We start from the raw sequence: 27,254 nt of genomic DNA, 5'->3' as shown, positions 1-27,254 counted from the left end.
AACAGCTGAAACACTGGAATTTTCTACATATATTTATTCTCCCAAGGGGAAAAAATGCAATTCAAACACTTTTCTTGTGGGTATGCAGCGCATACAAAGCAGTTTTGGTTTGCCCAGTGACTTTGATGCTTAGGGAACAAAGGATGTGTCACACTGAATTAGATTGCTGGTTTATCTAACCTTGTATCGTGTTTCCATCAGGAGCAAATGTCTGATGCTTCAGCGAAAGGCAAAGAGACCAAGCCCTAATTCATCTAGCCAAGTTAGCAATGCTCCATATTAGAAGAGGGTGGAGGCAGAAGATGGGATTAGAGAATCTTCTGCACCTGCAGACAATTAGTTTGTCTTGAAGTGTTAAACGGTTATGGCAATATCTTAGGACAGCAGAACAACAATTATTAGTAATGACCATAAAATCGCCCACGCCTCTCATAAAACCAGCCACAGCACTGGACTCCATGTCTTCCATTAGCAACAAATCCCATAAGTTAACTATGTGCTGTGTATGTGTCTTAAATTAGCACACTTTTCACCAGCTGAGTATTCCCTTATTTTCACACTGCATCCATCAACATTTCTAAAGAATCCATCACCGTTATATTATGGGATCGTTACATGTCTGAGTTTTCTCCAAAGGAGGATTCAAATCCTCTTCCCTTCTCTTGTTCTAGATCAGGGGTTGGCAACCTTTCAGAAGTGGTGTGTTGAGTATTCATTTATTCACTCTAATTTAAGGTTTCACATACCAGTAATACATTTTAACATTTTTAGAAGGTCTCTTTCTATAAGTCTATAATACATAACTAAATTATTGTTGTATGTAAAGTAAATAAGGCTTTTAAAATATTTAAGAAGCTTCATTTAAAATTAAATTAAAACGCAGAGCCCCCCAGACTAGTAGCCAGGATCTGGGCAGCATGCGTGCCACTGAAAATCAGCTTGTGTGCCGCCTTTGGCACCTGTGCCATAGGTTGCCTACCCCTGATCTAGATGTCAAATGGTTTTCCATGTGAACACTGTTGGACTCTTCGGCTCCATCATCTGGGGAAGCCGTTCCCGCAGTGATAAGTTTTGTAACATGGCCTGAAGGTGGCAAGATTTAGGTGCCTTCTCATCTATTTTGTCTTAACTCCTGGCTACTTACAAGACCACTCCCCTTCCTGTGAATGCTCCCAACAATGGACCATTGCACCACTCTTCTTGACAGGTCCCAGATTTTAAACTCAGTTTGCAAAGGCAGGGCATTCTCCAGGGAAGGCCCTAGAGGTCAGAACTCCCTTCACTCTGCTTACTGTTCCAACAGAGCCTAGCTTGGTGGCCTTCAGGGTACTTGCTGCTCATTCATAAATTTGCCAGTGAATGGGGCAGATAGAAATGGACCTCTTCCCCTCTGCAGTGGAAGATGCTTGCTGATGTTGTGTTCTATTACTAGTATTAGCTGTAGTAGTATGAGGGGTGTAGGCAGAAGGTAGGTCTATGTTACCTCTTCTTGTACATTAACGTATGTTGTAAATTCTGTCCGCATGCCTAGACTTTGTGCAATGGTTGTGTATTATAAAATACTGGCACAAATAAGATAAAATATTGAATTGCCTCCAATTCTTCTTACCCTAATACCACCTTTTGCAGTCTCTCAATGTCCTGTAATCCATTAAGCTACCTTCAATGACCTTCACTAGACTTCTCAATCTCCATTATATCACCTAAAGTGAGACAATCCAAAGAAGATGGGAGCCTGTTTTCAGCATGAAGGTATAGCGCTCTTTGATAGGTCATTATACATTCTGTATTGTATTCCATCCCTTTCTCCTACAACCCAAGCATCCCTATTTGCCTTTAAAAAACTGCTGCATGCTTAGCAGGCTTCTTTAATTGGTCTCTCTATAAAAGACTCTTAAGTGTTTGCTCTCAGAGGACCCTCAAAGTTTAGAGAGTCTATCAGCATGAGATCAGTTTGTACTGTTTTTGCCTATACGCTTTATCCAGGTTGAATTTAATCTTCTGCCCTGCAGGTGAATTGCCTCAATACATTTAAATCCTTCAAAAGTTTCATCATCCAGCATAGCTTTTACTAAGCAAAATAACAAGTGTTAACAGCAAACTTCTCCAACTCACTTTCCATTTCCTTCTCAATATGGTTAGTATATATTAGTCTCACTGCTTGAAGGAGCAGATGTCAGGACTTTAACCATCAGCATCTGACTGGAGAATAAATCAATGACAGCAGATTATATTCTTGTTCTATTTGAACACGTACATCAGTCCTCAAACAGAAGTGGTTACAAGCAGCACTCAAGAAATACCCTCTTTCAAGGAACTTTGCCCGAAACCAATGCCTGTTTTCCAGGAAGCATCAAGAATTGATTTTAGTTAGAAAGTTTAAGGGAAAAAGTATACCTCCTTGCTGCTTGCCACAGCTCCCCCACAGAAACTACAACAGAGAAAAAACAAACAGTACATTTCTCCCAAGACTAAAAACTTGCTCACACACCAAGTCGTAAGACTATAACGCAGCACCATATGGTAGCCCTGCAACAATATAAATTCATAACACTGGTCCCAATATTTATCCACTGTTAACACCTTTGCACTCCAACGGCCATCTGATCACTACAACGGTTTCCTATCACTCCACCAGTTTTTAACCTAGAATAAAAATTGCCTTAAACTCTCCATGCCCCACCATACCCACCCACCATCATTTTTGTTTCTCTTACCCTCCAGTATTTTGGAAATCCAAGCACATGTCCTTTACTTTCTAATGTACTTACTAGAGCTGGTCAAAAAAAATTATGTTGAGACCCTTTCTTGGAAAAAAAAATTGAAAAGTTTCCATAGAGATTTTGAATTTTTGAAAAATGTCAACCATCTCTATTTATAAAAATCCAATATGTTAGAGAGAGTGTCACAGTCACTGGCTCTCAAGCACCCCTCCTGGCTGCTAGCCTGCTCCTTCCCAGCCAAGGTGTGATCCAGGCCTCTCTTTTCCAGACTTTGCCTTTTTATCTTCTCCCTCAGAGCAATTAGATACAGAACATCCTCTAGCCCACCTGGGCTTCATACAGCTTTACATCATGCCCTCACAATACACAAACTCGTTCACCCTACCTGGGCTAGGTGCAGTGTTATCTAGGATCCCCAGCCTTTTACCCCCATTTCTGCCCTTTTCTGGGGAACCTTTGTGGGATTCTTTTCTTTCTCTCTCTAATTCCTTCTCTCCAAGCCCATCCTGGGCTCCTGCCAGAGTCCTTCTGGCCTATAGTGGCTTTTTTCTCATTACCTCTCCATGGAGCTTCCCCAATGACCTTTATAAAGGCCAGCTATCCCTCATTAGGCCTGACAATGTGGTGACTAGTCACAGGTGGGCTTTGGACCACTCTCTCTCAAAGGAGCCAGACCTATCTATGGCACAGCGCTTCCCCTTTCAGATGTTGTGCAGGTTTGATCACCTCACGTCAGTGACTTTGTCCGAGGCTACATCTACAGTCCGAGCTTGGGGTGTGATTCCCAGGTCACATACACGTACTCGCACTAGCTCAACCACAGTGGCACAAGCAGCTGAACCTTGCCAGTATGAACTTGGAACAGCTATGCCATGCCACTGGTGTTGCTACTTGGGCTATGGTGGCTATCCCACTATTTATGCTCATGCTAGCCATCACGCACGAGTACGTGTACATGAGCAGGGAATCACACCCAAGCTCGTAGTGTAGACATAGTGTAAGTGTTGTAATCGTCTAGTCTCAATTTGAATCTCCATCCATTGCAGACTTTTGACAAGTTAAGCATTTTATATCCATGACATCGAAAGAATAGCAGCTTATTAATAAATAGACCAGATTATAACAGATGTTCAGGCTGGCATCCTGCAAGCTGATCTGCATGGGTAGAACTCTGCACTCTTGCAAGTCCCACTAGACCTGAGGAGGGCTCCACATTGGCATGCAAATGCCCGAGTGGTTTGTCTGACTGCTGCAGGCCCCAACACATTGGAGTCCCTATCCTATCAAACATGCAACCATAATGAGTAAACTTGTTATATAACTTCATCATGGTCCTTATGCTGCTAGAGGGAGGAAAAAAGAAACTTCCAAGGTTCAAATTTTTCAGAACATCAAGCACCTCCGAAAGCTTTTTAAAATATGATTAGTTACATTAGTTACATTTTAAAAGACCCACAGTGCACTTACTCCCAGGCACGTTTCAATCAAATAACCTCTCGCCTCCAAAACACACACTTTAAATGGTCCTGTGGTGCAATTTTAGAGTCCCTCTCTTTTGTTTCTAAGTCTGCAATTACTATAATGTCAGCCCAAGATAAAGAACATAAAAAGTAGTTCCAAATAGCGGGTATCGTTTTGAATTGTTTGAAGGTTGTTATTCTGATGTCCCTTTGCAAAGAGAAAATTTCAAAGCTTACACGGTTTAAGCAGCACAAAATTATAGGGGCACCAGTCAAAGCCTATATACTTAACACAGGAAGGCAGGTTTCTAGTGATTAGAGTCAGGCCTCCTGGCTTCTCTGTCTATCACACCTAGTGCAGTCAATCATTGGCTGGTACACTGCCATATTAGAGGTATACTGAGAAATAACATCTTGAAACCACTGAGTTTCTCAGCTGAAACATGCTGTACAATAAAGAGACAATTTTTTCAGAAGTGACTGATGATCTCGGCTGTCTCAGTTGTTGGTGCCCAAAATGAAATAACTTAAATAGGGGCTTAATTTTCAAAGATGCTGAGCCTAGAGCGACCAGATGTCCTGATTTTATAGGGACAGTCCTGATTTTCTTATATAGGCTCCTATTGCCCCCGACCCTCTGTCCCGATTTTTCATATTTGCTGTCTGGTCACCCTAGCTGAGCTTTCACCCTCAGATCACTTTAACTGACCAAACTAAGTTTTTACTACTTTTTACACTATTGTTTGCACTACAGAACAACACAGCTATGGCGGACTGAGCTGGATTCTATTTTCAACGTAACATCAATCAACAGTATTGCTAGCCAGGTTCCAACTGTTGAAACTTTGCTCTTGAGAATAGGTGATCCAAACACTACCCAGCAGAAAAAAAACTAGCCCCCTTGTGGTGTTTGCAGAACTGAGCAAAATCTGGAATAATCATCTTTTATTTCTTCACTGACACAATTTGAAGTGATTCAGATACAAAACAGTGAAATGCATGCTGCCATTTTTACACAGTAGCGTTTCCAGTTTAGAATCTTTCTTTTTAACAAACAAAACAAAACCAAGCCTCGCATCCCAACACACATGAACAAAAGCAGAACAGCAGAGCATCATTGTAGGCATGACAGCATAAAAATAAAACTCTGCCTCAGGGTGGATTATGTGCAGAACCTGGGCAAAATTTCACACATTTTAAAAATGCTCTCTCGGGTAAACCCACAGACCCAGTCTATAATGGCCAGGAAAGCTGTTTGCAGCTGTCGAGTAAACTATGTTGAAGCACAGTTCTTCAGAATGATGCTAACTAGGGTTGGCTGGAAAACAGCAATTCCTTTTTGTGAAAAATGTCACTGTTTTGAAGTTTGGTTTTGTTCCAAAGCAGAACAGTGAAAGAATAAGAACAGCCAATACCCCAGTGATCATGGGATTTGCTTGGGATGTGGAAGACCCAGGTTCAAGTCCCAAATCAGACAGAGCAAGGACTTGAACCTGGGTCTCACATTCCAGGCAAATGCCCTAGCCACCAAGCTATTGGCTATTCCAGAATCGCTCCATTTTTCCCCCATCCAGAAATTCCATCCTGGACCTGGGGAACCTTTTTCAAAAAGATTTTCATTGAAACACGTACATTTCTGCAAAAAAAATTACCATTTCGACAAAACATTTTTCTCTGGAAAACATAACAATGTTTCCAGGCCGTCGTAAAGGGCCACAATTCCCAGTACTCTGCATTGGTATGCAAGGATGCTTATATTCACTTACATGGATGCTTGCACTGAAGCTGTAATGCCTGTATAATCCAGTGTTCAGCATGAGTGCAGGATGTTCACTAGAGCAGTCCTCACGCCATTGTTATGACTGGCTCAGCAGTTTGTGGCTGAAGCAACAAGTCAGCCCGGATTTGTTTCATGAGTAGAAATATAGACATAAATCTGTTTGTTATTATTTCCCAAAAGTTTTAAAACCTTACCCAAATAGTTCTGCAGGACATGAGCTAATAGTGTCAATATTTTTCATACAAATCATTAGGACCTGGGCATTGCAACAACAAAGATGCACAAAATGAGCACTCGCATTGTCATCATTCAGTGCTCTTTAGGCTTGCCAAAACACTGCAGTGTTTTATCCTAACAGCTGGTCATTTAAAAAAGAATCACTAAACTTTGTGCCCAGTTCTAATATCATGTGTGGCGCTTCTACCTAACTGGAACAATCTTTGGTCAATCTCAAGCAACAGTGGCTATTTACTTATACATGGCAATGAATACTTGAATATCTGAGCATGATTCAGCTTGTTTAGACTACATGCTTTGCTTCATTTTAAGTATATGTGTCAGTCCAGTCTTGGTCCACTCAGTAGGGATGCACTTAAATGCAAGCTTACCGTTCAGCATATATTTAAGTGCTCTGCTGAACTGAGGTGCCCTATAGTACCAAATGTGTGTCACACTCTGAAGGCTTATCTCCATTTCCTCCAAACTTCTCTCTTCTGTCTAGAGTCAAGACCAACCACAGAGTGCCACCCCTGAAAACTCCAAACCCTGTAAGTTTCCAGAACTCCACAGCAGAGAAGACTACTCTTCCTCCTTGCCAAGGACCAGAAGGTCACATCTGGTTTAAAAAAATAATAAAATAAAACAAAAAAACACTACAACCACCTGCTGTCAATTTCATACAATGACTAGTTTATACTGCTCGCTACATTTCAGTCCAATATTTATATTCCAGCTGATTTAGTTTATTATATAGTAAAAATGAGAAAGTCAGCAATTTTTCAGTAATCGTCTGCTGTGACACTTTTTTGTGTGCATCCTTTTGTGTCTGATTTTGTAAGCAAGTAGTTTATAAATGAGGTGAAACTTGGGGGTACACAAGACAAATCCCGAAAGGGGTACAGTAGTCTGGAAAGGTGGAGGGGCCACTGTCACAAGGGACTATCCAGATTTTGAATAATTGCCATTAAGTACATCTGTGAACCTTGCCAGAAGAGTCCATGGCATTCACAAGATCAGGTCAGCGTGCTACAGCTGCTGCTTAGCATTTCTATAGGGCTCTTCATGTCCACTGCACTTCAGAAGCATTAAACCTCTCATCTCCGTGGAGAGTCAGTGATGTGCTTGGTGCTATTCAGAACATTTGGAGACATGGTGCCTGTGCTTTAAATAGGAACGGATTGAGGCTCGGAGCACCTGGGCATTAACAAGCACCAAAAACACTCTTGTAGATCACAGCTACACCTCAGTGCACAGGAAGGTTGGCTCTGAGCACACACAGAAAGATTGGGAATTGCTTTTGTAGCCAAAACAGCTGAGAGTATATGTAACCCGTGGGTGAGTGTGCATGTTACAGCCCCCTCATTGTGGTGATCCACAGAGGACAGACGTTGCTACAGAGTCTTGGCTCCTTTTTGCTCCAGCCGTAGCAGCTCATACTTTTACCTCTGGAGGTCCACAGTTAAAAAACTGAACAAAGCTTTCCTACTGTTTTAAGCTAAGTACAGTACATCTCTTTTTCTCCTTGGTCACTGCAACATTATGGCTTAACATACAGATTCCCACTGAAGCCAGCAGAATGGTAAAGGCAGTGAAGTAGCAAATAAGGGCTTGTCTACATCAGAAAGTTGCAGCGCTGGTGAGGGAGTTACAGCGCTGCAACTTTGAAGGTGTACACATCTGCAGGGCATCACCAGCGCTGCAACTCCCTGTTTGCAGCGCTGGCCGTACTCCCGTTTTGTCTCGGGTGTAGAGGATCCAGCGCTGGTGATCCAGCGCTGGTAATCCAATGTAAACACTTACCAGCGCTTTTCTTGACCTCCGTGGAAGGAGGAAGCCTCTGGTAATCAAGCTGATCTCCTTTCCCGGTTTGCTCTCTCGTTCCCGGAACCCCGAGCAAGCAGGTAAGGAGAACCGCTTGCTCGGCGGTTCGGGGAACGAGAGAGCAAACCGGGAAAGGAGACCAGCTTTGCCGCGGTTTGCTCTCGCGTTCCCGGAGCCACCCTGCAAACCGCAGGGAAGGAGACCTGCTTGCTCGGGGTTCCGGGAACGAGAGAGCAAACCGCGGCGAAGCTGGTCTCCTTTCCCGGTTTGCTCTCTCGTTCCCCGAACCGCCGAGCAAGCGGTTCTCCTTACCTGCTTGCTCGGGGTTCCGGGAACGAGAGAGCAAACCGGGAAAGGAGACCAGCTTTGCCGCGGTTTGCTCTCTCGTTCCCGGAGCCACCCTGCAAACCGCAGGGAAGGAGAACCGCTTGCTCGGCGGTTCGGGGAACGAGAGAGCAAACCGGGAAAGGAGACCAGCTTCGCCGCGGTTTGCTCTCCCGTTCCCTGAGCAAGCAGGTCTCCTTCCCTGCTGTTTGCAGGGGGTTCGGGAACGCGAGAGCAAACCGCGGCGAAGCGGGTCTCCTTTCCCGGTTTGCTCTCTAGTTCCCGGAGCCCCGAGCAAGCAGGTCTCCTTCCCTGCGGTTTGCTGGGTGGCTCCGGGAACGCGAGAGCAAACCGGGAAAGGAGACCAGCTTCGCCGCGGTTTGCTCTCCCGTTCCCCGAGCAAGCAGGTCTCCTTCCCTGCGGTTTGCAGGGGGTTCGGGAACGCGAGAGCAAACCGCGGCGAAGCGGGTCTCCTTTCCCGGTTTGCTCTCTCGTTCACGGAACCCCGAGCAAGCAGGTCTCCTTCCCTGCAGTTTGCTGGGTGGCTCCGGGAACGCGAGAGCAAACCGCGGCGAAGCTGGTCTCCTTTCCCGGTTTGCTCTCTCGTTCCCGGAACCCCGAGCAAGCAGGTCTCCTTCCCTGCGGTTTGCTGGGTGGCTCCGGGAACGCGAGAGCAAACCGGGAAAGGAGACCAGCTTCGCCGCGGTTTGCTCTCCCGTTCCCCGAGCAAGCAGGTCTCCTTCCCTGCGGTTTGCAGGGGGTTCGGGAACGCGAGAGCAAACCGCGGCGAAGCTGGTCTCCTTTCCCGGTTTGCTCTCCCGTTCCCCGAACCCCCCCTTGAAGCCGCCCAACAGCGCTGCAGTGTGGCCACATCTAACACCACTTGCAGCGCTGGTTGCTGTAAGTGTGGCCACTCTGCAGCGCTGGCCCTATACAGCTGTACTAATACAGCTGTAACTACCAGCGCTGCAAAATTTTAGATGTAGACATGGCCTAAGTCTGGGATGGCTTTTCCCCTCTGTACTTTCAGTATCTTCTCACGTACAGACTGTTATTGTGCTGAATTTGTAACAGGCAACCATCCTTGACTGGGAAACAACAGTTTCTTTGCACACTGACACCAGCAACACCTTTATCTTCCAGAATACCAAATAAAAAGTCCAAAAAAGTCATTATTATATAATGGTCGCAACAAGGTTACTCAGGCTCGGCTATGGGGAGCACAGAAGCTCCATATTCCATCATGACCACAAATAAGAGCTGCTGTTAACTGCAGTAGCTTTGTACAGCAGAGCTCACCAGTGTTGTAAATGGAGCATCTTTAGGTTTGACATAATATTTTATTTTTCACACTTTGGTCTCATAACTTTCCTGTAAAGCTGCTCAGGATAAACACTTGACTGCCTCAGCTAGTGAGAAAAAAACATGACCAGATCTGGTTTAAATCTTTCAGAACTACGACCAGCAGATAAAACACAGGCAATATCAGATGCTTTCTGGGAAGTCTTAAAATGGCATCAAGTTAATATAACTGTGACCCCCTGCCATGAGGCAGGGCCAAGTAAACGTAGAACACCCCTGGAAAGTGTTTGTCTAATCTGTTCTCAAAAATCTCCAATGATGGGGATTCCACAGCCTCCCTTAGAAGCCTGTTCCAGAGCTTAACTACCCTTATACAGTTGTTAGAAAAATTTTCTAAATATCTAACCTAAACCTCTCTTGCTGCAGATTAAACCCATTACTTCTTGTCCTACAGCCAGTGGACATGGAAAACACTTGATAACAGCCCTTCACATGCTTGAAAACTTATCAAGTGCCCCCTCAGGCTTCTCTTCTCAAGTCTAAAGATGCCCAGTTTGTGTTTTTTACAATCTTTCCTCATAGGTCAGGATTGCTAAAACTTTTATCACTTTTGTTGCTCTCCTCTGGACTCTCTCCAATTTATTCACATCTTTCCTGAAGTCTGACACCCAGAATTGGACACAGTACTCCAGCTATTGCCTTACCAGTGGGACAATTACCTCCTGTGTCTTACATACAACACTCCTATTAATAAAACTTCAGAACATTTAGCCTTTCTAGCAACAGCATTACATTTATTATGTTATTTCCCAGTTATTTCCCATTTTGTAGCTGTACATTCAATTTTTTCTTCTTAAGTGTCGTATTTTCCACTTGTCTTTATTGAATTTCATTTTGTTGCTTTCAGACCCATTCTCCAATTTCTCAAGATCATTTAGAATTCTAATCCTATCCCCTTCCAGTTTGGTGTCACCTGCAATTTTTATAGGCACAGTCTCCACTCCCATTATCCAAGTACATGGACTGACCCTGTAGGACCCCACTAGATGCCCCTCCCCCTAGTTTGATAGCAAATCATTGATAATTATGCTGAATATGTTTTTTTTCAACCAGTTGCACACCCACCTTGTAGTAATTTCGTTTAGACCACATTTACTGGTTTGCTTACAAGAATGTCATGTGGGACAGTGCAGAAGCCTCACTAAAATCAAGATATATCATGTCTAAGGCTATGTTTTAGTCATAGATATTTTTAATAAAAGTCATGGACAGGTCAGAGGCAATAAAAAAAAGTCATGGCCCCATGACCTGTCCATGACTTTTACTAAAAATACCTGTGACTAAATCTTACCTGCTGGGAGGAGGGCACTCCTGAAGATGACTGCTGCAGGGCAGGGGACCTTCTGACGGGGGCTGCCAGAGCAGCAGCCGATGTGGCTGGCCCCTGGGCTTCCCCAGCTGCTGGGGTGGTCCTGGGGTCAGCTGAACCAGCGCTGCAAAATTCACGGAGGTAATGGAAAGTCACAGAAGTCACGGCCTTAATTCTGTCTACTGCTTCCCCTCATCCACTAGGTCTGACAGAGAAGGAAATTCCTTATAATCCCATTATCCACTGGGTGCTTACAAACTGATCGTTCAATACCTGGAAAGATACTGGAACAAATTTATTAAAGTTAGGTTGACTGGTCTATAATTCCCCAGGCCCTCTTTGTTCCCCTTTTTAAAGAGAGTTACTGTGTTCGCCCTTCTCTGATCTTCTAGGACCTTACCAATCCTTCATGAGTTCTCGAAGATAATTGCTAGCAGTTTTGAGATTGCTTGAGCTAGTTCCTTATGTACCCTAGGATGGATTTCATCAGGTCCTGCCAACTCAAATACACTCAATTTAGCTAAATATTCTTTATCCTATTTTGGCTTGTGCTCCTTCCTCCCTTGTTGCTAATATTAATTGTGTTGAATATCTGGTCACCATTAACCTTTTTTAGTGAAGACTGAAGCAAGCAGGCATTAAACACTTATGCAGGCTCTTACCTGACATTGGCCGCTGTTGGAAGACAGGATACTGGGCTAGATGGACCTTTGGTCTCATCCAGTATGGACATTCTTATGTTCACTTATTAGAGACTGAACAGGTGCATAGACTCCTGTCTCTCAAAAAAGGCAATACTCAAAAATTCTGCTGAGTTTGAATACAATAGGCCAGGTTCAGACCTGGAATGGGTGGGTAAAATTCCATTTAAGCCAGTGGAGCTGCACAGGCTTGTTAGGGGTCTGAATTTGGCTCATAGACTGCAATCCTTGTTTTGCAGCAGTGATGATAGAGCTGCCATATAAAGAATACCAATGGTAAAAACACAATAAACCACTGATATGCACTGTTAGATCACTGCTGAAGAAGGGCTAGGCAAGACATTTCATAAATACATGAAAGCACTTGTGGATTTTTTAAACGCTACTTGGCATACAGGTTCCAATATGTATGGTTAAAATTGTTTTTGGCCCCGGCCAGATTATTTAACCAGTACAAGTCTGATTGCTCCATGTTATTTATTGATATTTGAGTGTCCTTGTATGAACTCACTCCTAAAGTGACCAGGTAGCAAGCGTGGAGAATCAGGACACTTTTTTTGGAGGTATAGTTGCATATGTAAGATAAAGCCCCTGTTATCGGGATGTCTGGTCACCCTAGTCACTTGAGCTGTGCTTACATAGTGGCAACATGACCTCAGATTCTAGCATCAACCACAGCTGTAAAAAATGTATAGGTTCCCAATGACCTCGTGAACTAGTGGGCTGCCCTACAGTGTCTCATCACTACCTAACTGTCTACATGGGATGGAGCTGCAGTCTGACATACAACTCCACTCAGCACAGTCTGAGGTCATTTACAGACTCAGCAAAGTTGATTTAAAAGGTATTCTGAAATACTTGTTTATTGAAGCTGCCACAACTGCTAGGGACCAGTGAAAGTTGTTGTACCACAATGTGTACTGGGCGTCAGGCAGACAACCAAATAGGATGCCGCCACAGGAACCAGGATATTCTAAACTTCTAAAGAGTTGGAATCCTCACAGATCAGAGGACTGCTGAAAGACTGCTGGGAAGAGTTTGGGAGCAGAAAATGTGTGGTACACCCCACTTTGGAGAGGCATAAGACCCTCAAGGTAAGTTTTCCTTTTCTGTTGGGTTCATGAAGATAAAAGGCCTAGATATTGCACAGGGTTTTCTTCCTAGCTGAGATGCAAAATTTTGCCTTGTCCTCCATAAAATTACACTATTTTTCACTGAAATTATATAATCTTCACCATCACAAAGGAAGAACAGCCATGGTTCCGAGCGTAAGCCTCTTAACCAACATATCACCCACCTAGCCATTTGCTTGTAGGCTTCTTCTGCCACTGCAAATATGTGAGGATCCATGTCCCCCATGTTTTGGCCACTATATGCATAGATGACATCTTGTTCATAGATTGGCAGTTGTTCATATGGGTTAATGGCAACAAGCACAATACCTAAATAAAACAGACAAACATGCAGACATGAGAATTAAAACAAAGTCACAATAGTTTATAACCTTTTCATAAATACAAGGAGATTCAAAAAAATGCATAGAATAAAGAGTCCAGGTTCTTACATCAGCTTTTGTTTGAATCTCGGAGAAATGGTCAATGCACTGGTGGAAAGAACAACTCACATTAAGCTATGGAAGAGGAGCATTAAATATATGACATGAATATAAGTCCATCATATGAAGTAGGCCCTTTTGGCATTTTCCCACCCAAAAAAGTTGAAAGATGCTGCCCTGGATAAACCATATCCACATAATTGAACATCCACTGGACTCAAAATATTTTGGTTTCTGGACTTCAGATGAAAATGCAAAACCGTAAGATTAACAGAAATTAAATGCACAAATCATGTTGAAGGAACATGAAAGATCTGAATTAAAAATCTTTAAAAACTTCCTCTTTGCCTTCCTGTAGAAAATCCAGACTGCTCACTTCATCATAAAAATCACACCATTGGGCTTAGGAACCACAGTCATCCAAAAACATGGCACCCTACCCCATCCTGTCATCTTATCCATATTGGGAGCATGGGGGGAGATATCAATCAATCCATGGGGTCCTCATGGATTTGGGAGGGTTGTCTGCATGGTTCAGAGAGTATGTGTGCTGCACTAGCTATTGACAACAGCATGAGAGGAGGATAGCACCAGAAGCCTTCCTCTAAATATCTTCTGGGTTTGTGGGCTTAAATCAGACACTAACGTTATTTTAACCTGCTGTAGGAGGAGTGTGGTCTGGTGGCTAGAGGTAGAGACAGGAGAACAGTTTAACCTTGAATTTTAAATGTTCCCAATTGATGTTAAGTTGTTAAAGCTAAGAATGCAATAAACCAAACTCAGTTTTCAAGGTAAACCTCTAGGTCTATTATGGTACGTTTTCACTACCGGCCGTATCGGCAGGTAGCAATCGATTTCTCGGGGATCGATATATCGCGTCTCATCTAGACACGATATATCAATCCCCGAACGAGCTCCTGTCGATTCCGGAACTCCACCAACGCGAACAGTGGAAGCAGAGTCGACAGGGGGAGCTGCGGACGTCGATCCCGCGCCGTGAGGACGGTAGGTAACTCAATCTAAGATACTTTGACTTCAGCTACGCTATTCACGTAGCTGAAGTTGCGTATCTTAGATCGATTTCCCCCCCTAGTGTAGACCAGCCCTTACAGACAGACAGACTAATTAAATAGAAGACCCTGAATGGCACTTTGAATGATAGAAACAGACTTCCAGAGAAAAATTATTAATTAAGCAAACAGGCATACAATTATCATTTACACAGGTACTACAATTATACTCACTTTCAAAGACGGAAGAGCATATCAGTGGGTGATCAGCCCACTGACAACAGAATGAAGTATAGTTTATAATCCTGTAATCTAATGGTACCCCTTTTGGTGTTAACTGGAGATCTCTTGCAATTTAGCAAGGCTACTCTTTTTATAATCCATTATAATACTAATTAACATTAAACATACTCATTACCATATTCACATTTCCTCCATTTCTTTATTGGCTCTTTAGAACACACATTACTTAAATTAACATCTGAATCAATGTCCTTCTCCTGCTATCGATATAGATAGTGTTTTAATAACACATTCCAAATTCTCAAAAAAACCCACTCTTAATAAACCCTGCTGAAACCACTTATAACCAAAAGGTTACCCAGGGGTTACGTCCTTGCTAATTTCAATTTTCCCATTTTACTGTCTCTGACTTCTCTCTCTAACTTCTGCTCATATTAACAAGCTCAATTTCTCATTCCTCTATACTTGGGCCAAAGTCTAATTTCTATTCATTTCTTAACCTGACACCTTTTGTAGGCTGCAAGAGAACTCCTGGGTTCTACTCCACCTTCTGCTACTGACCACTCTGCACGTCAGTTACTCTAATCGTTAAGACAGGTATTACATTATCAGCTCCACAGAGGCGTTGTGTGGCTTAATGAGTGAATACAATAAAAACTTTGTTATCTAGCATGTTGGTGGAATGGGGAGGAGGCTGCTAGTAAGTCAAAAATTCCAGTTAACTAAGAGGGAGGGAGTTTGGGTGTGGGAGGGCGCCTGGGGCAGGAGGTTGGGGTGAAGGAGGGGTTTTGGGGTGCTGGATCAAGGAAGCACTCACCTTAGGTGGCTCCCCATAAGTGGTGACATGTCTCTGCTGCTCCTAGGTGGAGGCAGGGCCAGGCAGGCTCGGTGCATTGCCTTCACCCACAGGTGCCGACCCCGCAGCTCCCATTGGCTGTGGTTCCCAGCCAATGGGAGCTGTGGAGCCAGGTCTCAGGGTGCGGGTAATGCACAAAGCCCCTGTAGCCATTTCTCTGCCTAGGAGCAGTAGGGACACGTTGCCGTTTCCAGGGAGTCATACAGAGTCAGGTAGGGAGCCTACCAGCTCTGCACCAACTGGACTTTTAATGGATATCAGAAATGCTGGTTCCTAGAGCTTTCCAGCTGGTAAAGTGCTGGCTAACACAGCTTTTATTGTATATGGTAAAATCCTCAGATCAGAGGAGCTATGTAAATATTAAATTGTTATTAAAAAGATCAGTATCAGCATATAAGAAATTAATATTAAACAGTGCAAAAAAAAAACCCTCAAACCCTGATGCAGATATATTTTAATACTCACCACAGTAGGTATAGATGTGATTCGATTCCAAGAACCTGACTTTTAAATTATGTAGGACAGCAGGCTCATGGAGATAACTTAGAGCTGTCAGGTCATTTTCACCCACCAAAATATCTGGATTACGCAAGAAGGGCAGTTGGTTGGTTTTGAGATCAACTGGATATTCGCAGATCTGAAGTAATACAAATTGCACACAAAAAACGGTTAAAAAATAAAAACTGTCTAGCTTATTTATTTATTTATTTATAAATCATGTAGGGATAATTCTGCCCTCAAAAGATTATTTGTATTACATTAGCACCTAGAGGCCCCAACCAGAATCCAAGCCCCACTGGTAGATACAATCCAAGCCCAGAGACAATGTGCACATATTGTCTACTGAAGTGAACAGGAGTTCTATGCATCCACAGTGGTCACCACTTTAAAAAATGTTTTCAATTATTTTTGGATAACAAAACAATATTGCTTTTGTAGTTCCTGTATTCCCTAGGGATTTCCCAGTACTGAATAAGGGCAAATACTTCGGACATTGCACAAAGGACAAAATTCACTGCTGAGGGGTGAATTTCACCCTTACTGAATAAGTTTATCTAATCTCATTGTCTAAAGCAAATCCAGGAAGTTTTTAGGGGTGACCAAGGAAGGAGATGGCACAAGCTACCTCAAAGTGTTAGTAACACACAGCACCATATACCAAAAACAGTAAAAGCATCAACAAATCCAACATGTGCATCCTTCTTTATCCTCCTCTAAAGTCAGCCAGAGTCACAGAATCCAGAGTCCTTCCCTTTGACAAAGTTATTTGTTGACCTTTTTTTTTTAAATAAAAGTCACTTCAAACACATTATGCTCTATACTCCCTTCAATCTCTTCTGACAATGGGGAAAGGATGCAAAGAATCAAACCCAGGAGCACCGTAGACTTACGTGAGGAACATGGTGATGGCATTAAAACATACAGCTCACCATAGGCTGAAGAGTTTTGGCTCTTCCCCGAGTGAACAGCAGAGCCACTGGTTAGAATCAACATGACTTTTTCCTTTTATCTGTAAATACCTTTGTCAACTCCCCCATGGGCACTTCCACTGTCAGACACTTAGAGACAGGAGATGTTTGGGAAGTTTCCAGTTTTGTATTTGCTGGATATATTTAACATTTGTTTACTCTTCGGATGAGTTATGTTCCTGCCCCCTGAACACTCTGATGGTAAGTTCCTCCAGCAATAGTGAAACCCTGCTTGTGAAAGCAGAAAGGGGCAGATGAGAATTCCCATGCTATTCATTTTATCCAACATGCTGTTTAGTTTAGTTAGAGAGGCATGTACTGGAAAGAGTGAATATATAGTGCCTAGAGCAGAGGGGACGTAGGCAGGTGATCTGTGAGTGATATACACATGAATACTAAGTGGGGAAAAGCATACCATGGCCATTCATTGCCAACTGTGTCAAGTATGTTCTGCTCATTTGCCTCTTGGAAATCTAACAAACAGCTCCAATTAATATTTTGGCAGCTAAAGGATGCTTATGGAGGAGGTGTTCATTTTTCACTCCTCAAAAGACATGCTGGCACTGCCATGTTTCAGGCCTTCAGTTCCTCAGCCAATAGTATGGAATATTTAGCCGAGGTTCTCTTGAAGTGAGGTGACAAACTGAAGCCTTCAGGTTGCCAGTGCCTTGACTCCTCATCTGCTGAAGCCTTTACCCTTCCTTTCACTCCTCTCTCACCTTGATGGCGGCAGACAGCCTCCTCTGTGGACTTCCTAATTCCTCCCTGCCCAGATCTCCGCATGTGCAGATACCACCATCAGATTTAAACACATAGACATTATTCCCACATTCAAAACTACCACGAATGATCAGGGCCCTCAATGTGCTAAACACTGTCCAGACATGTAACAAAGATAACAGTCCTTGCTATCAAGGATCACAATCTAAACGGGAGACAGGACTGAAGAGGAGGACAAAAACAGACAAATAGGACAGTGCAATGAAGAAACCAAAAAAAATAAAAAACACAAAAAAACCACACCCCAAACCCAACTTCATCACTCATTTTAGATTCCAATTAAAAATTGTCCTCTCAAAGCAGAGCTTTGGAGTGGAGCCCGGAGCTGGAGCAGCTCCGGAGCAGTGGAGCTGAAGGTTTTTGCCTGGAGCTGGAGTGGAACCGGAGCACAGCTCCAAAACCCTGTCTCAAACTCAAAGGAACGGTGCCATCCTGCTTCAGACGTTGCTCCTCTTCCTTTCCCATCAATTAACACTGCTTCCTCTGTCCCTTCCAACCATCCTGCCATTGCTGGTGCAAAGCCCTTCTCCTCAAACATCTTACTCCTAGCTCTCCTCACTTCCCTAATTGATCCTGCACAGCTTCTTCCTCTGTGACAGCTTGCTATAGTTCTTTTGGTTCTGTACTGATGTCACTTCAGTTTTACACACTAAAACCCTTTTTGTATGAAACATACTGCGGAAATGAAGCTGTGTTGCACATTCAGAGTTATTATTGTGATAGACCAAGGCCAGCTGGGTACAGCAGAATAGCAGAAGGCAGATATACTGGCCACTGGGTTAACAGTTTTCTGTTCCCTGACTGACCAGAGCAATGAGAACACCTGACTCTAATTAACCTGCAAAGAGGCAGGTGAGGCCATTCAGTTAATGTGACCACCTGACTCTAATTAAGGCCCTGCTAATACTATAAAAAGGGCTCACTTCAGTCAGACAGAGAGGAGCCAGAGGCGAGGAAGTGCAGCTGAAGGACTGGTTACTGAAGACGCCCTCAGACCATCGTTAAAGGAGCCCTAACGTAAGGGTGAAGAAGGGAGAAGCAGGAGAGCTGTGGGGAAGTGGCCCAGGGAAATGTAGCAACTCTGGCAGTGAAAGATTGGCTGCCAACAACTGCTACCATTAGGGTCCCTGGGCCGGAACCCAGGAGTAGAGGGCGGGCCCGGGTTCCCCCCAACCCACTACTACAAGAACATCTCCTGGGTGGGGAAGTCAGGCTCCTGTCAGGACAGGAGGCTGAAAAGAGACTGTGGGAGTTCTCTCACCAACCTCCTTGCAGGCCTATGATGAAAAGGGCTCAGTAGACTGTAACCCTGGCCCTAGAGAGAGAAGGGCTACATGGAGGGTCACAGTGAGCCACTGAGGCTAGCATAAACCGCCTAGAAGCACAGGACCCACGGGAGCAAGGTCAGAGCTCTGCCACACTATTCCAACTGCCAGCAGAAACAAAGCTTCAACACAGATGAGAAAACACTCAGCTTTTAGCCAGGCTGGTGCCATAAGCAAAGTAAATCACCACCACAAGAGTTTGAAGTCTTAACTCCCCCAACAGGTCCCAGTCAAGATTGGAATCCCATTATGCTCAACTAAAAGACAAGAATCCCATTATGCTCAACTAAAAAACAATCCCTGCCTCGAAGAGTTTACTAGCTAAACAGACAAGACCAACAAAAGGTGGGAAGAAAACCAGAAGCACAGAGAGATGAAGTAATTTGCCCAAAATCACACAGCAGGTCAGTACTAGAGATGGGAACAGAGCCTGGTCTCCCAAGCCCCAACCCATTATTCTCTCCAGTAGGCCATGCCACCTCTTTCAAATATGCAGGAGCAGCATCACCCATGCAGCATACAGACTGAGTTCTTCCACTCCTGAGAGAATCTCGGTGAAGCCTGACCTTTACTGCTGCAACTGAGTTCCGTGCGATAATCCCCACAGTCCTGTGTTAGGATTTTTGAGAGCCTAGGATTCCCATGGACCATGTAACACTGAGTTCATCACTCCAGAATGAGATTTGTGATAGACACAAAGCAGCCAGGAACAGGCCTGCTGGAACCATAAATCCATGAAAATTCACTTAGATGAAAAGGATAAGAAAGAGAAGCCAGTAACAACAACAGCGGAAACATTTCAACTGTCAGGAACCAAAAGCTTTCAATTCCCTGAAAGAGATCCTGATGTTCACATAACCTTCATTTGATGCGTGTGTGTGTCACTCCATGCTAACCTAAGGTTTATCAGATCAACATGCCCCCATCACACTCAACTCAGCAGGGACTTCATAAGAACGGCCTAAAGAATAAAAATAAACAGCACAGGAGAAATATTAAAAGAAGAGAAAACCCCGTTATCCAGTCATGTAAATCAGTCTTATTAAAAAATGAATGGAGCCTTTATTCAATTTAGAAGCCGACTTGGCTGTGTAGCTATGGCTCTGAAGGATATGACAGACAGTCACTAACTGAAAACCAACAGTAAATTGAACGGTCACAAAATAGCCTAAAGGACAGATTTCCATTTAACAACATAAAATAACTGTGGAATGAAAATCCCAAGACTTAGTTCAGCTCTAACAAACTACTTCATTTTGGCACAGGTGGCCCTGAATGTTATCTATCAGAATGACAGGAGCTGAGTTGAACTTTTATCATGCCATATTTCAGGTATGGACTGTTCATCCTACTCCATTTATGAGACCTGTACCAGTAGGACACAGCTATCAACACCTGTTAAGAGCAGAAAACAGACCTTAAGAATGTAACCAGTCTTCTCTAAAGGAAGATGAATTAATTGCAAAGTAGCATCACAGGGGAAATACACTAAATCTAAAAGTGTGAATTCAAAGATCAATGTGTCCATCTAACAAACACTTAAGATATCTTAATGGTTTTATATCAAATAAACTCTCTCTTATAATATTGAAATGACTCATTCCTTTATGTCCTGGCAACAGCATCTATGCAGTTTCCACAACATACAACAGCTTGGGGTCTTCTGACCTTCCCTTCTTTACCACCACTACCCCCAGACAGAGATACATTGCCCAGAATTGACAGAACTCACCCTGGCTGTTTCTATCAGGTTCACCTGATCACTGAAGGTTTTGAAGTGTTAAGCTGCTGAAATTCCCCCAAAACCCAAGAGGGGGAAATAACTACATAGAATTTTAAATAGTGATGAATGTTACCAGACTGGCAGCACTGGAGCCTTCACATACAGCAGAGATTGTGGCAGTGCAAGCTTCACCCACATAGCCCCATTCCCTGATCTACATGGAGAACTCCAGGAGGTAAAAGGATAGCCAGCCAATTAAGCCAGTTAGTGCCAGTTGTGAGATGGGCAACAAGAACTGAGCCAAAACCACATGCTCATTTCACATCTGTCACCTAATTCCTTGCAGGATACAAGCACTATCTTGAATTATTGGGCTCACTGTTCTTTATCGAAGCCTTGTTTGATTGTCTCAGAAGCAGAAGAAAGGAAACTGATAATGCAAATCAAGGAACCCACAGCTGGCAGTAAAGCAGAAAGAAAGTTTCCTGCTCATTCTCTCTGGTAGTATGATGTAAGGGCAGGCAGCTCTGTGGGATGATCAGGGAGAAGAATGTGTGTGTATTATTAGGAAAAAGCATAGGCACTGGACTACTATTCTAAGGACACCATATCTGCAAAGAGAAGAAAGATGAGTTCCAACAGGGGCCTCAGATAAAGGAGTAGGCTGGCAAACCTGGAACACATTTATACTGAAGAGACACCTCAGTATTGCACATTAATGTTAATCATATCACCAGGGCTGGCGCTTTCATTTAGGCGACCTAGGCAGTTGCCTAGGGCACCAGGATTTGGGGGGCGGCATTTTGCCACCCTCGCCAGCAATTCGGCGGTAGGGGGTCCTTCCACGCGCTGGGTCTTCAGCGGCAATTCTGCGGCGAGTCCTTCACTTGCTCCAGGACCCGCCACTGAAGTGCCCCGAAGACCGGGAGCGTGCAAGGACCCCCCCCGCCGCAGAATAGCCACCGACCGCGAGCGTGGGAAGGACCCCCCCCCCCCGCCTAGGCAGGGCCGGCCCTGACCGGGAGGGCGGCAGGCAGCTTCGGTGGACCTTCTGCGGCAGGTCCACCGGAGCCACGGGACCAGCGGACCCTCTGCAGGAACGCCTGCAGCAGGTCCACCAGAGTCGCGGGACCGGCGAGTGGCAGAGCGCCCCCAGCGGCATGCTGCTGTGCCTGGGGCGGCGAAATGGCTAGAGACGGCCCTGTGCCTAGGGCGCCAAAAACCCTGGCGCCGTTCCTGCAGATCACTGGATTTCATTACTTGTTAGCAGTGGGAGAGATGGGTGAGAGTGTCTAACAGCTGATCAGGCTGGCAGCTCCAAGGTTGGCTCTATGTTCTGGAGTTTTGCTGAGAGTTAGACACCAGGGAGTAGTGGCAAGCTCCAGCAGTTGTCCAGAACTAGGGCTCTACCAAATTCGTGGCTGTGAAAAAAACATCATGGACCGTGAAATCAGACCTCCATGCTGAAATGTACTTATTGGAGTGGAGCAGGAGGGGGACAGTGAATGCAAGGAGGTCCTGCGGAGTGGCACATATTTATGGATGGCCCTTGGCATATTAACAACGACAGGAGAAGACTATCAAGCTGCGCAAACAAATCTGTCCCCAGTCTTATCACTCCGTTCCAAGGTGCATTATGTTGCTTTCCCAGTGACACTGGCACTCTGACATACTGCTACTGGCCTCCCTGCTTATACTGAAGGAAAAAGAATAAGTGTTTTCATAACAGCCTAATCAAGCATCTCTCATTCCTGCTCCCCAGCTGCCTGTCCTGTAAGAGGGTAACACCCTATGTGCCAGTGTGAAACCGGTTCATTGGCAGGAGCTGTGAATTATTCACACAGCCCTTGGAGCATTTTCAGTTTGGGGAAGCAGTGTCTGTTAACTGTTCTAGTAACACAGCAGATCGTCCCCCGGACAATTACAAAAATTGCCCGCTCAATGGAAAAACCAAATTAGGTGAAGCAGTTCATGAAAAATATATTTCCTGGCACGATTATACCAGTCAAACACATTGTAGACTGTGCAGCTCTGCTAAAACATGGCACTGAAAGCAGTAAATTCAAGCTGGCTTGTTGGGGAATTTAGTTCCTTTAATGTTCCTCAACAGAACATCAATCTAACTGGAGTGTGTTTGGTAGTTTCCATAGCACTTGATCTTTGTAACAAAAGAGTGTCAGCAGAGCTGACTCTTGGCATTCAGAGATGACAAGTGGGTAAAACTCCTCTTTGTGCATAGAGCCATAGAAGCCTGGTGCACCACTTAAATGTTCAAGTTAGGGTATAAGCAGTGCATGGGCCTATGATGACCCTCTACATCCAGTAAGATTAACTCCTTCTTTAAGAAATTACCCACTGTGACAGACCCAAACCAGTGGAGTACAGGAGTCTGGTAGAGGGCAAATATATTGATAGATAAGTAGTTTTCTGTTCCCTGAGTGACCAGAGCAGGGGCTACACTAGAATAATCAGGAATCTGCTAGAACCAATTAAGGCAGACAGGCTGATTTGAACACCTGCAGACAATCAAGGCAGGCTAATCAAGGCACCTGGGTTTAAAAAGGAGCTCACTCCAGTCAGGCCAGGGGAGCCAGAGGAGAGGAAGTGTGTGTGAACAGCTGGGAGCAAGAGGCACAAGGAGCTGAGAGTGAGAGGGTGAGCTGCTGGAGGACTAAGGAGTGCAAGCATTATCAGACACCAGGAGGAAGGTCCTGTGGTGAGGATAAAGAAGATGTTTGGAGGAGGCCATGGGGAAGTAGCCCAGGGAGTTGTAGCTGTCATGCAGCTGTTACAGGAGGCACTATAGAAAGCTGCAATCCACAGGAGTAGAGGGTGGGCCCGGGTTCCCCCCAAACCTCCCAACTCCTGATCAGACACAGAAGGAGTTGACCCAGACTGTGGAGAAGATCACTGAGGTGAGCAAAATCTGCCAATAAGCGCAGGACCCACCAAGGTAGAGAAGGAACTTTGTGAAACCACCTATCAAAGCAACGGACCGTAGCAGTGCTGGGAATTTCCTGAGCAAAGCTGTCCAGTTTTCTCAGACTATAAATTTGTGGGGAGCTGGGAACTCCATGCACTTCAGGAGCTGAGACAGTCAGAGATTTGGCTGTCCTCTACCACTGTTTTCCATGATCATCCAACTTTTGATGCAGTGAAATCATAAAGGCGGCCCTGAAGTAAATTCCATAGCCAACTCTGCACCACCATGACATGGTAGAGTTTCACCATGATGTTGGTTTTGCCACATGCTAATGCAATGTGATTGTCTCAGCATGACGCAGTCCTGCAGAACAAGTTCATACTCAGCTGAAAAAGACGACATCCTAACAGACCATCCTTCTTCCTCCATTCTTCCCTAAGTATGAATCCTCAATTCAACACTAGGAAGATGGTCACGGTACTCAACCATTGATCAGTCTTTTCAAATGACCTAGCTCCAGATCATTGGTCTATAGAGTTCATTTACCTAGGCTCTTCTAACATTCCAATCAACATGACATTTATAAGAACTCGATTTTAAAAAGGATTCTCCTAAATTGGTCCAGCAAGGACTCTACTTATTATTCATTTTGGTTTTTAAATGTTAGCAGCAGCAGCTGCCAACAGCTTAGGATACCGGGTTGATTTCAGCCTGCTTAGCAAGGGAAGCCTTTTGAAAAGTACTCTGAAAACAGACAGGCCTGAGTTCTTTTAAAAAACTCTTTGGCCAGGTCTACACTTGGAGTGCTTTGCTGGTTCATTACACTGGCAAGGCATTCCTAGCGGAGACACTGCTTATACTGGCAAAACTATGCTTTTAATCGTATAGTTTATCCCAGCTATAGCTTATCCCTCTCCTTCCCTTGCCCCACAAAACAAAGTAAGTTATACAGGCAAAACCACAGATCTGGGTTATAACCCCCACCTATTCGAGGGGCTTCTGCTGGCACAGCTACGTTGGTCACAGTTCATCATGCTTTGACCAATATTGCCAACAAAAGTTTGTATTGTAGAAGTGGCCTTAGGCAAGAAGTTCCATTAAAGAAGGCCCTCCAGTCAAAATGTTTCATGCTGGACTCCATCAACTGCTTTTTCCCCCACTGAGTGCCCTGTCTCAACAGGCTGTAATTGGAAAGGTGATATGCAAGATAACCAGGTCCCACCCACTAATGAGTTTAAAGCTTAGGACCAGAATCTCTAATGCAATAAGCGTATGCATGTTGGAGAGGGAAAGCACCAAACAGTTTATAAGAAATAAACTGGCATTACTTTTTCTGACATGTTCATTTAAAGATTGTAGAGTAACACCAGAAAGAAGTTTCCTGTTTGTCACCCTCCTTTCGCACCATTTTTTATAAAAAAGACAAGCACTGAAATGAAATCAGGGTTTTATACTGGAGTAAACCTGAAAAGGCTGAGCATACATAGAAAAAAAAGTGTCACTTGGCCAATTATTTTCTGTATTCTGCTGGCTTTTAACTTCTGATACTTATGTGTTTGAATCAGCAATATGAATATTTACTCCTTCCAATTCATCTGCCAGCAAAGTCATAATCTGGTGTTTGTGACAGTATGCCATTTTAAAAATTACTTGGATGTCAAACACAGATTACAACTTTGCCGCAGAACCAAGTCAAAGAAGGCAGGAAACCTTTGATTTGAATAGGAATACCTTTGAGAACCTGAGACTGTGGCAAAGTGATGTACGACGAACTTTTTTTAAAAATACACCAAGAACTTGTAATGATTCAGGCTTGTTCAGAGGATCATTTGAAGCTTAGATCTACCACTGAAAAGGGCAACATATATAATTTTAATTAACTTACAGTGTCATCTTCAAATTTCAGGTGTAGGCTTTTATCCCCTTCTTTGTAATCCTTGATAATTTCTCCTGATCTCCACACTTCATCAGGGTCAGGAATCCAAACTTTTGTGTACTGAAAAAAGAAATGCATGAAAACCAGTTAAGTCAGAAATGTACTTATTCACGAGGGATACAATCCTACTCTCAATGGAAGTTTCCATCATTGGCTTCAGTGGAAGCAACTTCAAGACCTACCTCAACATATAGCACTACATTAGAGTCATGAATCAGACTGCTTCTTGACTAGACTGGTTTACTTGCTTCTTACTAACTAACTATAAGATCAAGTACAGTATGATACACAACTATGTTCTCCCTTGTGAAGTGATGTCTGAGTTTGATTTCACTGACAATTTACCTGTCACTGTAGGTCACAAAAATAACAGCATAATTCTTAGACAATTTTAAGAAAGCAAATGCTTCTTTTTATGGAATGACAGAAAGGTGGCTTTTGAAATACAAAACATGCTTTCTGAGGAGCAGAACCGTACTACAAGAAGCATAAGTAGGCAAAGCATAAACATTTACAATGTTATCACAAAAGAGCAGCTTCTCATTAATTCATTAATAGCTTCATTATTAAAGCAGATACAACAGCTGTAAAGATGTCAGATAAAAAGTGATGCCTATAAAGGTTTACAAGAATTAAAAATCTAATTGAAAGAGCTGCAATGAATATTCACATGCATGCCCCTCAAAGGTAAGTGGATATACTTTTGATTTCTCCAAATGTCTCAAACATACAATTACACCTCTAAACCTGCAAAGGCCACAGAGTGGGGGACATGACGTTTAAAGAACGTTCAGGTTGCATAGTCAAGAAATGCCAGAAGGTTATCTGTGCAACCTTAATTTGGCCTCCCCATGTGTGTATGCATTATGATAATCTTTAATTACATGATTCCCCCCCACACACACACTATTTTTTCACCACAGAAAACCTGTTTCATCAGTGCACAGTTAATTAGCAGCCACTAAATATTTTGTTTTATACTGTTGAGTGCAAGTCCCCAGGCTTCCCCCCGCCCCACTGCATACTATTCAAACCGTGCTCTGAAGACAATTATTAATTTCCTCATGGGTTTGTCTATGTAGCTCACCAGTATGACAAAGTGGGTATTCACCCATGAAAGCTCATGCTTCACAACGTCTGTTAGTCTATAAGGTGCCACAGGATTCTTTGCTGCTTTCACCAGTATAGTATAAGAATGCTTCACAAATACTATATTCCCAAAAACCTTGTGAGGTGAGAGGATGGTATTAGCCCAATTTAACAGATGGCGAACTGCAGCACAGAGAGATCAAGGTCAAAAGTATCCACTAATCTTGGATGCACAATCTGAGGTCTCGAGGACTTTATGAAGTAAGTAGCATTATATAGCACTTCATATGTTCAAAGCACAGCTTCACCTGACGTCAGCTGTAGTTATGAGTGCTCAGAATGTCTGCAAATCAGACCTTAGGGGTTCCAGCTGAGCATCCAAAAAATGAGGAACACAGTTAATATCCTGTGAAAAGTTTGGCTGAAGTGACTTGTCCAGCATCACACAGGTGCTCTGTGGTAGACGCAAAGACAGAATCCAGTTCTTTAAGGCAGCATACAACTAAACTGAGACCATCCTTTGTCTTCCTGCAATCCCCTGCCTCATTCCTTACACACTTACCAGCTTCTGCAACAAATGAACAGCCTTCTTTCTTTCTTTCTTTTTTTTTTTAAAAAAAAAACACACAACCCTCGTTTATTCCCA

General features: G+C 43.7%; 1 protein-coding gene across 2 annotated transcripts in view; it reads right to left on the bottom strand.

Moving 5' to 3' along the window:
* MYO5B (myosin VB) overlaps window positions 1–27,254 on the bottom strand; it is a 350,195-nt gene that overhangs the window by 207,903 nt on the left and 115,038 nt on the right. For both annotated transcript variants that reach the window (XM_030566990.1, XM_030566991.1), the window contains exons 2-4: window positions 25,469–25,579; window positions 15,829–16,000; window positions 12,997–13,141 (exon numbers count right to left, since the gene is read on the bottom strand). In XM_030566990.1, the coding sequence (XP_030422850.1) occupies window positions 12,997–13,141; window positions 15,829–16,000; window positions 25,469–25,579 (428 nt within the window). The remainder of the gene's footprint in view (window positions 1–12,996; window positions 13,142–15,828; window positions 16,001–25,468; window positions 25,580–27,254) is intronic.

Source organism: Gopherus evgoodei, chromosome 6, assembly GCF_007399415.2.
Source record: "Gopherus evgoodei ecotype Sinaloan lineage chromosome 6, rGopEvg1_v1.p, whole genome shotgun sequence".
Taxonomy (NCBI): domain Eukaryota; kingdom Metazoa; phylum Chordata; order Testudines; family Testudinidae; genus Gopherus; species Gopherus evgoodei.
This window is presented reverse-complemented; position numbering and strand designations above follow the sequence as displayed.